General features: G+C 52.6%; 3 protein-coding genes across 8 annotated transcripts; 2 read left to right on the forward strand and 1 right to left on the reverse strand.

The window, feature by feature from the left end:
• The first annotated feature begins 101 nt into the window (after nt 1-101).
• Nucleotides 102-2,508, forward strand: CD68 (CD68 molecule). The gene is made up of 6 exons (XM_080680301.1): nt 102-626; nt 715-1,160; nt 1,313-1,432; nt 1,557-1,629; nt 1,744-1,914; nt 2,129-2,508. Exons 1-6 carry the CDS (start codon nt 578-580, stop codon nt 2,260-2,262), a joined length of 993 nt encoding a protein of 330 aa, XP_080536427.1. The 5' UTR covers nt 102-577; the 3' UTR covers nt 2,263-2,508.
• A 965-nt stretch (nt 2,509-3,473) lies between these two features.
• MPDU1 (mannose-P-dolichol utilization defect 1) lies at nt 3,474-7,844 on the forward strand (the record flags this gene model as incomplete). 6 transcript variants are annotated; one of them, XM_080680303.1, is made up of 7 exons in its annotated part: nt 3,474-4,337; nt 5,668-5,733; nt 5,911-6,043; nt 6,383-6,468; nt 6,590-6,708; nt 6,852-6,962; nt 7,091-7,844. In XM_080680303.1, the coding sequence occupies exons 1-7, from the start codon at nt 4,235-4,237 to the stop codon at nt 7,211-7,213; spliced, it is 741 nt and encodes a 246-aa protein (XP_080536429.1). In that variant the 5' UTR covers nt 3,474-4,234. The 6 variants fall into 6 exon arrangements, with proteins under 6 accessions (XP_080536429.1, XP_080536433.1, XP_080536431.1 ...); XM_080680305.1 differs by having other exon boundaries at nt 4,205-4,337; nt 6,309-6,468; XM_080680302.1 differs by lacking the exon at nt 3,474-4,337 and adding an exon at nt 4,989-5,300.
• Nucleotides 7,817-9,445, reverse strand: SOX15 (SRY-box transcription factor 15; the record flags this gene model as incomplete). The annotated part of the gene is made up of 2 exons (XM_080680308.1): nt 7,817-8,196; nt 8,913-9,445. The coding sequence occupies 2 exons, from the start codon at nt 9,443-9,445 to the stop codon at nt 8,031-8,033; spliced, it is 699 nt and encodes a 232-aa protein (XP_080536434.1). The 3' UTR covers nt 7,817-8,030.
• Between the last annotated feature and the right edge of the window lie 1,081 nt (nt 9,446-10,526).

Here is a 10,526-nt window from a genome sequence, read left to right on the forward strand (position 1 = left end):
ACCTGCTATGGGGTATATATCCCTCCCCCTTCCCCCCCAGCTGGTATTTTACCCTTTTGTTATAGTCATTTTAACAGTGAGTGTGACCCTTGTGTAGGGTTGGGCAATCACCATCACAAGTGCCTCACATGTCTCAGTCAAGAGGAAGTGATGATGGAAGGGGAAATGAGACTGGTAACTTGATATTTACATTGAATATTTTCTGAGAAACATTTCCTTTGGGAATCAGAGGGGCTTCTTTTCAACTGGTTCTGTAATCATTTGCCAGAACTGTTGGGTTTTGTTGAGGTAGACAAATGGGTCCCCAAGGATCAATGCTTAACTCATTCTTCCCACATGATGGTCTTGATTCTGACAACTCCCACTTTGGTGAAGCCAGGGCCAATCATCTAGGGACAAAAACTTAAATGACTAAGTGGTGGCTGGGGCTGAGGTCCCTGAGTCAGGTTGTGGGGGCAGGGTTAGCTTAGTTACAGGAAGTTAAAAGACTTTCATTTCCTCCTTTTCCAAAAGGAGGCAGGGAATAGGGTAGACTGGGTAAGCAGCCGATACACTACCAAGAACTCGCTGCTCCGCCATGAAGTTTGCTGTGCTTTTCCTGGGGGCTGTGCTGGGACTACTAGCAGGTAAGGAAAAAAGGGACTTAAGGGGAGAGAGCCCGCCCAGGAAGGAGCCTGTCCCTGGGTTGCTAACCAGTCTTTCTTCGGCTGAAAGCTCAGGGGACGGGGAATGACTGGCCTCATAAGAAATCTGCCACTCTGCTACCATCCTTCACGGTGACACCTACAGCTACAGAAAGCATAACCAGCCACAGAACTACCAAGAGCCACAGAACCACCACCACAGGCACCAGCCATGGACCCACAACAGCCACTCACAATCCTGTCACCATGACAAGCCATGGAAATACCACAGTTCATCCAACAAGCAACAGCACTGCCACAAGTCCAGGATCCTTCACAAGCAACAGCACTGCCACCAGTGCAGGATCCTTCACCAGTTTCCCCCACCCAGGACCACCTCCACCCTCTCCAAGTCCCAGCCCAGGCTCCAAGGCAGCTGTAGGAGACTACACTTGGATTAATGGTTCCCTGCCCTGTGTCCATCTCCAAGCCCAGATTCAAATTCGAATTCTGTACCCAACCCAAGGTGGAAGAGAGGTAAAGCTAAAAGGGATAGAGGGATAAGACTGGTTCAGAAGGGAAGAAGGAAGAGTAGAGAAGGGGACCAATACAGGGTGGGGTTGAAAGAAAGGTATTTTAGATGGCACAGCTGTGTAGCCTCATGACCCTCTTATCTTTAACTTCCACAGGCCTGGGGCATCTCTGTACTGAACCCTAACAAAACCACGCCCCAGCGAGGCTGTGAGGGTGCCCATCCCCACTTGCTTCTCTCATTCCCCTATGGACAGCTCATCTTTGGATTCAAGCAGGTACCTCACCCCTCATCCCTCACTCTCCAAATGTCCTTTCCCTATTAATCCCTTGCTGCATCCCTCTGTGGACATGAATACCACTCTCCCCTATTACCCTGAGCTTTCCTGGTCACCTCTGCAGGAACCACAGCAGAGCACTGTCTACCTGAACTATGTGGCTATGGAGTACAATGTGTCCTTCCCGCAAGCAACACGTGAGTTAATCTTCCCTTTCTCATCACTTGCACTAGATGTCTGGACTCCCTAAAGGGACCTAAGCTGGGGGATGGGGATGTGGATATAGAGCTGATCCTTCCTCACTCTCTCAGAATGGACATTCTCAGTTCAAAATTCATCCCTTCGAGAACTCCAAGCTCCGTTGGGCCAGAGCTTCAGTTGCAGAAATGCAAGCATCATTCTTTCACCAGCTTTCCACCTCGACCTGCTCTTCCTGAAGCTACAAGCTGCTCACCTACCCCCTACAGGGGCCTTTGGGCCAAGTAAGACTTAACTTCTTCCCTTCTAGAATTCTCCCACTGCACTAAAAGCCCCTACTCCAAGCTACTGCCCTCCCTTCCTCTACATTACCCATTTTCATTTACTGCTGTCATCTAGGTGAATTTGCCTACGTACTCTAACATCCCCCATATTTCTTCCTCCCACCTTTATCCCACCACCACCACCATTGTGATACTTGCCCTATCTTTCTGCCAGGTTTTTCTTGTCCCAGTGACCAATCCATATGGCTGCCTCTTATCATCGGCCTGATCGCCCTTGGCCTCCTCACCTTGGTGCTTGTTATCTTTTGCATCTTCCGGAGACGTCCACCCGCCTACCAGCCCCTCTGAGCATTTGTCCCAACGCCCAGGGCATCACTCAGCTGACTCAGAGACAAAGTTATCTTCCTTCCCTCTCTGTCTTGAAGAACAAAATCAAAGATAATGCAACTGGGAGAACTGAAGGGAGGTGTTTATTAAATATGACATTCCCTCTCCCCCTTCCCCAATGGGAGAATAGTAAAGCCTACTCATATCTTTGTCTTTGGTTTTCCTTGTCCTTCCTGCCAGGATTAAAAGCCGTGAGTTTCTTGCCATAATGGTTTCTATGCGATACATGGTTGAGCTGGTGAGGAGGGATGAAAATGTCAATGTGTGACCAAATACTCTCATGGGTTCATCCCCCAAAGCCTGCTGTAGCTGGTGTTGAATCTGCTCACCTCCCTTCCTCATTCTGGGGCCCTTGGCTGCGCCAGCTCCTCCTCCAATCCAGTAGAGTCACCCATCCTGGAGGCCTTTTTCCTGACCCTTATATGCAATTACAGGTTAAGCAGGCAGCAATAGCAATGAGTGTGGGTGGCAAGGTCACCCCTGTGTCATTTTGTTTCCAAAGGATGTGCTAGTGGCTCCTTAGCAACAAGAATGCCTGCCCCGCCCACTATGTTGCTTAAACCCTTACTCTGCACCTAGGATGCTACCTCATATGCAAAGAGTTTCATCAACAATGGGAGCAGTGGGTACTACAACCTCCACATCCAATTCCCTCTGTGCTCCTGGGAACAACATACCTCCAGCCTGAGCCACCCAGGGAGCCAACCCTGATGTTCCAAGTGGTGGTGGGTGGCAGCCCTAGGGCAACCTGTGTCGATTCTACAAAAGGGCCTGCCAGACAGCCTGCACCATCACTGAGTGCCACTCTCTTTCCAGTGCAATTGCTGGGGGCCAGAATGGGACCCTCCCAATTGTAGGAGGCCTTTAAGCTACAGAAAGTAGCCCCTGGGATCTAGAGACCCACCACCCCATTGTGGGCAGCCCCCATGTGGCAGAGCCCCACCACTCCTCACAGACATCCCCTACGACCGTGCAGACTTGTGGCATGAGAGCAAGACAGTGTGGTGCTAGTAGCAGAGCATGAAGGCCAGTCCCACCACCGGGATGGCCAAGGGTTAGTGTCCCAATGCTGGGTGGCAGAGGGCATCACTCCCGCCAGGTAGTCCAAGGTGCCCTTTGCCCGACAGGAGTTGCTGGGCCCATTTAGCCTTGCTTAAGCCCTTCCTCAGAACGTGGTCACAAAAGGCAGAGGAGCGGGCCTTGACCCAGAGGTAGCGCGCCCTCTGGCCAGCGCGGTGGAGGGGAACTCCCAGGGCCCTGCCTGTGCTTCAGGGAACCCGCCAGGGCTGGGCTCCGCAGCGGGCAGGAGTGCCATTCCCTGAAAATGGTCTCGTCTTCCCCACCTCCTCCTCTTCTGCTTCACTGTCCCGGAGCAGCAGTTGCTGCCGCACCCATTCGCCAACGCCGGGGTTAACAAGAGGAGGGAGAAGCATGGGCCCTGACCGCACCGCGAGTCCGTAGACGGCTGCCTGGTGCAGGCTCTCCTGCTCCCGCCAGTGCCATTCCCACTGGAGACGCCGGGAGAACAAAAGTTAGAGAGGTACAGCGCCCCCATCCAACGCCATTTTGGAGACTCAGCTCCTCTCTCGATTTTGAACAGTCAAGTCAGCAGAGAGAAGATAAGATGGCGCCGAGCAGGAGAAGCGGAGAAAAGCAGGAAGAGAAATCTTGCTTCCAAACTGGAAGGGTAAACAAAGGTGCAAAACAATGAAGTGCGCAGGCGTACAGCTTTAGCCTGCTTTAAAATTCAAACATCAGGGAGGGTGGGCCTAAAACGTGGTCTCTGGACGAGACCTATTTTACGCTAAGAAAGAGCGGAGCACAGGGGCGGTCCAGCTCGGTCACGGAAGACAGGAGGCGGGGTTTCAGAGCGCGCATGCGCACCGTAGGTCCATGAGGATCTGAAGGAACTGGCGGAAACTATCTTTACAATATGGCGGCCGAAGCTGACGGGCTGCTCAAACGGGTGCTGGTGCCGATTCTTTTACCTGAGAAATGCTACGACCAATTTTTCGTCCAGTGGGATTTGCTTCACGGTGAGTTTTATTCGGCATCTGGTCAAGTTCTGCTGGAGCGTCAAAGTGGGGCGTGACTGCAGATTAAGTGATGGCGGTGACTACTGCATGGCTTGCTGGGCGGAAATTACTTCTGATCGGGGCGGAAGTGTCTCTGACTCCGTAGAGAGAGTGCGCCATTTTGGGGTGAGGGGGGTCGCCGGGTGGAAGTAATTCTCTGTGAAGTTTATGCTTTAGAAAACGGAAGGCCAAAAGACTCAAATTTTATAAAACGAAGTTAAAATATAATCCAATAGTTCCAACCTTTAAGTGATCGCTATACCTTCAGGAGCAAGGCCAAATCTGATTGCAGGCTAATGAATCCAAGCCTTAAGCGGCACCCTCTAAAAGTTTCTGCCATCCTGATGATGCTTTCCTTCCAGCACCCACGTTTGTTCATGATCTAATTTTGGAATAACTTGACTTTCTTCAACTTTCTACGAGGCAATTCCACAGCAAGGCCCATCTGAGAACTCAAGACACTTTGGGAAACTTTCCCAGTCTGCCCCTCGGTTCATGGCACCCCACTGTGCTTCTGAAACACTGTTTTAGCTGCATTCATGACCCGAGAGAATCTTGACACCCACTGGGCCAAGCTCCTTGAGAAGAAAACTCAAAGGCTAGAGAAAATGTGGGTGGCCCGGGCATAAAAGTAAGCCCTGGAAGGGTAGGACCAGGAACAGCGGGTTCAGGAATGAATGGTAAAGACGAGACCCAAGTGGATCGCTAGGTGCTTAGTGAAGCGGAATAAAGGAGCGGAGTACTCTTGGGCATTGTTCACTTTATACAGGGAGAGCTTTTGCAGTAAGACCAAGGAGTTTATTTTATTTAATTCTCACCTGAGGACATGCTTAGAGAGAGGAAGGAAGAGAAACATCAGTATGAGAAACATCTGTCAGTTGCCTTCACTATGCTCCCCGACTGGGGATCAAACCCGAAACCCAGGTATGTGCCCTGGCCTGGAATCAAATCGGCAACAACACTCAACCAGCTGAGCCACTCATGGCTGGCAAGACCAAGGAGCTTAGATGTAATCTTCAGGAAATGGGAAATTGGGTTGGAGAGAAAGAATGGTGAAAGCTGTTTTGGAAAAGTTACCTCATCTTAGCATGATATGATTTAGAGCAGTAAGGGCCAGGCCTTTTTCCCCTGCCTCCAGACAACCCAAGGCTTCCTTGTGTGGGTATGTCCAAGTCTTAGGGAGCAGTGGCAGCCCACAGAAGTGCTTTAAGTCTATAGGCCTGTACTGTCTCCTGAAAACCCTGGCCTGGGTTCCAGAGATCTCTCTGCTTACCTCTTTTTCTCTTCTCAGTCCCCTGCCTGAAGATTCTCATCAGCAAAGGCCTGGGGCTGGGCATTGTAGCTGGGTCACTTCTGGGTATGTATTTCATCTTCCTTTTCCTGCTGTTGGATTGATGGAGATTGAGTACTAAAATGTCATAAACTGGATGGATCCCTTAACCAAAAGTGGGGTTAACATGCTTCTCAATAGCTGTTTTGTTGTGCTTCCAAGGGATATCAGCTCTTCAACCATACCCTTCTCATCCTTTCTCAGTAAAACTGCCTCAGGTGTTTAAAATCCTTGGAGCCAAGAGTGCCGAAGGGCTGAGCCTGCAGTCAGTAATGCTGGAACTAGTGGCATTGACTGGGACCATGGTCTACAGCATTGTCAACAACTTCCCCTTCAGGTGAGGGGTTTGCCCTTTATCCCCAAGGGTAAATACCCACAACTCTAGTGGGGTTAGGGTGAGGGAGGTAAAAGGGCAGGAAAAGCTTAAGCCCTTTTAGAAATAGTCATCACCTATGGAGCTGATGAGAGGAGGTGAGCATCCCATGAGTGCTCTAGATTCAGAGTGAGTCAATCAGAGGTGGCGGTGGTGGTGCTGGGAGGCAGGAGGTAGGAACCAGCAGGGCTGTGGAGGACAGGGAGTAATCAGATAATTGTGTCCCCAGATGGATGGGCTATGGAGGCTTTTCCTGCCTCTTTCCAGGCCCGCCTTTCTTCCTTCCAACTCTTGACTCTGCAGCTCTTGGGGTGAAGCACTATTCCTGATGCTCCAGACAATCACCATCTGCTTCCTGGTCCTGCACTACAGAGGACAAACTGTGAAAGGTGCTGGGGATTTACCCAAGAGCAGGCTGTGGCTCCTGAGAGCCCTGCTGGCTAGAACTCAGACATGGGGAAGCCAGAGGACTCCTGAGGTTGATGAGGACTCCTTGTCTTTGACTCCTAGGTGTGGCTTTCCTAGTGGGTTACACTCTGGTCCTGCTGATACTGCTTTCACCACTGATGCCCCTGGCTGTGATCACCATACTCCAGGCCTCCAATATGCCTTCTGTGGTGGTGGGAAAGGTGCGTACTGGGAGCAAGGAAAGAAATATTGAGCAGAATGGAAGCTGTGTGTGGGAATATTAGACTGAGCAGAATGGGGGGAATCTGAAAGGAACATGGGAAGAATTCAGATGATAGAACAAAGGTCTCAATTCCTGTTCTAGCTGCTCCAGGCAGCCACCAACTACCGCAATGGGCACACGGGCCAGCTCTCAGCCATCACAGTCTTTTTGCTCTTTGGGGGCTCCCTGGCCCGAATCTTCACCTCCATTCAGGTGAGTTCACCTCCCCTCTAGGGGGCACTAAAACATCTTACCTCCCACCTGAGGACTTAAAGCTGCATGGTCTCTGGAACCTTTTTGGGGGGCGTTGAAGAGTGACCCTAGCTGTTTCTCACATTTAGGAAACTGGAGATCCCCTCATGGCTGGAACCTTTGTGGTCTCTTCCCTCTGTAACGGCCTTATTGCTGCCCAGCTTCTCTTCTACTGGAATGTAAAGGCTCCTCACAAGAAGAAAAAAGAGTAGTAGGGCTGAACCGGCTATTAGCGTCCATTCCATGTTTCTGTTCATCCACCTAACCTCAGGGTCCTTCTGAGCCAGCCTGCTGGCGTGACTTTTAATCATTCCCCATTTCTCTGAAGATGCAACTTTTTGAGCCAGAGTTTGTGTTTCCATGGAAAAGCATAGATGGTAGACCCAGATTATCAGGCTGACATTTGATATTGATTGTGCACTGTCCTGTGTATGCACTATTAATTAATTTAACCATTTGCTGAACTTCTTTTTTTAGCAATTTCTAGCTACTTACCTATTCTGGGCAAGTCTTGCCCTGCCCTCCCATCTCCCCACTTCCCGTTTGGCCTTAAGAGGACAGAGCCTGGACAGTGCAAGGGACTAGAGGCTTATGGCTGCCTCCCTCCCCCAGCCTGGCTGGGACTGTCTCCTGGACCCCAGTGCTGGGTGGGAGGCAAGGGAAGGGGGATGGAGAATGACTCAGTCGGGGCCCCAGGGTGGGGTGAGGAGGTTCCTGCTCTGGCAGGTCCAGGCAAAAGGGAGTGGAGATGATGCTGGTTCCTGTTGTAGTGAGGGGGAACAGAGATGGGGCAATAAAGACGCAGAGACATGGCTTAATTGTACAAGACCGTGTTTGTCCTACAAAAAATATAAAAATTTGTGTTGCTCCCTCTGGATGGGGGCGGGCGGGGGAGGGGACTGGACCACAGGCCTCCTCTAAACTGTGGTCTAACAGTGCAAAAGAAGGGTTTGCAGTTTGGAAGTAGAGGGATAGTTGTGGGTGAAAAAGAGGTTGGAGCCCTTCCTGGGAGGTCCATACCCATGATTATTAGAGGTGGGCCAGGGGCATGGGGGCCCCTGAGAGGGGAGGGTTGTAGGGAGTAGGAGAGCCTGGGGGTGGATAGGGATTATAGGGGGGGAGCAGTTCCCCCTGGAGCCTAGGGTTACTCTGATGGAGGGAGCACGTTGAGGCCTCTGGTTTAGAGTGGGAAGAGCTGCAAAGAGAGAAATACGGGTTAGAGGGCACTTTCCTAGGTTGGTGATGCCAGGCAGGGTCCCCAGTGTGCATGTGAGGGCAGGTCTGACCCATTCTGGGTAGACAAATAGAACCTACCCATCCCTGGCTACTTGGGCCCCACTAGGTACTTCAGGTCCAGAACCAGACCCAAGGCTAGCTTAGAGATCAGGGCAGCCTTGTTGGGGCAGGCTCACCAGCGAGCTTGCGTGCTGTGCGCCTGTTTTCCTCTTTTGGGGCAGCAGGCCAGAAAGGGGCAGAATTGGGATTAGCCTCTCCTTGCCCTGGGGGCTGAGAGGAAGTCAGGTCACATCAGGGCCAGAAGCGGTGGGGGGGGGGGGGCGGGGGGAATGGAGGAGGGCAATGGCAGGAAATCCAGATAGGTAACAGGAACAAGGTCAACATCTAGGGGCCTGTAGTCTGCCCCCTTCTCCCCACTGCAGGGCCGCCACTGCCAGGCTGATGGGAAAGCCCTCCAGGAAAACCCTGGGCCACCAGAACCCTCCCCAAAGAGCTGGGAGTGCTGGTAATGGTGCTGCTCAAATCTTAACGGCAGTCCCTAAACCCCAAAGGGGTGACCTCCGCTTTGGTGGGTTCAGGCCCCTTGTCAGCCAGGCCCTCTGATATGTGCCCCATCTAGGCTCAGGGAGGGAGGACACAGCATCTCCTTCCTCACCCCCGCTCCCAGCCACTTACATGAAACCACGAGGCAAGTAGGATGTCGAGTAGTTGGGGGGCTGGTACCCAAAGCCTCTGCTCCCCTGGGTGGTAGCGTATTCTGGCCCCCAGACCGGCCTGCTGACAGCCACACCGCCGCTTCCCTGGCCGAAATGGGGCAGCCCAGTTCCCGCGCTCTTCGTCTTGCGCCGTGGCCGGTACTTGTAATCGGGGTAGTCGCGCAGGTGTCGGGCCCGCAGCCGCTTGGCCTCCTCCACGAATGGCCGCTTCTCGTCCTCGCCCAGCAGCTTCCACTGCGCGCCCAGGCGCTTGGAGATCTCCGAGTTGTGCATCTTTGGGTTTTGCTGCGCCATCTGGCGGCGCTGAGCGGAGCTCCACACCATGAACGCGTTCATGGGTCGCTTCACCTTCTCCAAGGGAAGGCCCCCGGAGACCACGGGGCTCTCAGCGTCCTCCCGCTCCTGGGAGCCCAAGGATGAGGAAGCAGGGGCCGTGGGAGTGGGAGGTTCCAGGCTCCAAGCCTGGTCTTGTGAGTGGCCGGGTAGCGCCATGGGTATGGAGGGAAGCCTTAAAGAGGGCGCCTACACGCCCTCTCCTCGAAAGCGAAACGTTGATCTCCAATCTCTGTATCCTTAAAATGGAAGTGTCTTCCTAGTATGGAGTACTTCTAGAGAATCTCGTGTCCTTAAAAAGTATGTATCTCGTCCTCAAGTTCAGAGTCCTTACTCTGGAGGCCCCGCTCCCTACCGGATTAATCCTGCACCCTGTAGGAGAGTGGAGTGCAAAACTGTCCGTACAGGGCAGGTTGCTTTCTCCTTTTCTTGCTGTGGTGCAGTGCCAGACCCAGTCCCGCTCCTACCTTTAGCTGGTCGGTCTTTGGTGGAGGCCGTAAACTTCCTGCTCAGACTCTAGTATTGTAGCTGAGGCTGGGCCACGCAGCCGGGGTACCACAGCACTCGCACCTGGCCTTAGTGGGTGAGTCAGGCCCCGGAACAGCTTTTAACCACTGACTCCTCCCCACTCCCTCCCAGCAGGCCGCACCTCCTTAAGAGCGCCAGCATCAACTAGGCAGACTCAAGTATCCCGCTCTTCCCAGCCCCCAACACCCCTTCAGGGTACCACGCCCCCTCCCCACCCAAGACCCATATGTCAAGCCTTCCAGCCCCAGTAGCTCTGCGAGTCTTCCCCTCCCTTCTTAAGCTTTGGCAATTTAAAGTCAATTCCTTTGCACAATGGGAGCAAACACCTGAATCAAAAGCCCTCAGGGTCAATTGTGTTAGGAAGAACTGGAATACCACACACCCACCCCAAACCCTTTCTTGTGCCCAGTGCCCCTCAAAACCCGATCTGCCCCTGGGACAAGAAAGTCAGGGCATTTACTGGGAGGCAGTCCATTCTTGTTGCCTGAGTCATCCCAGCAGGTGCTTGGGTGGTGATTCAACACCACTCCAGGTGAGAAAACTTAAACTCCCAACTCTGGCCCCCAAACAAAGGTTTCTCCACCACATGCTTTATCTTCAAACTTTAGTCAGAGTCTGGAGGCAGGGAGCCAGCAACCCCAGGACAACATCCCTGGGGTTGAGAGATCAGTGACATGGATGCTGGAAGATAAAAAAGGTCTGATTCCAGAGC

This window comes from Plecotus auritus (assembly GCF_963455305.1).
Source record: "Plecotus auritus genome assembly, chromosome: 7".
In the NCBI taxonomy this organism is placed as follows: domain Eukaryota; kingdom Metazoa; phylum Chordata; class Mammalia; order Chiroptera; family Vespertilionidae; genus Plecotus; species Plecotus auritus.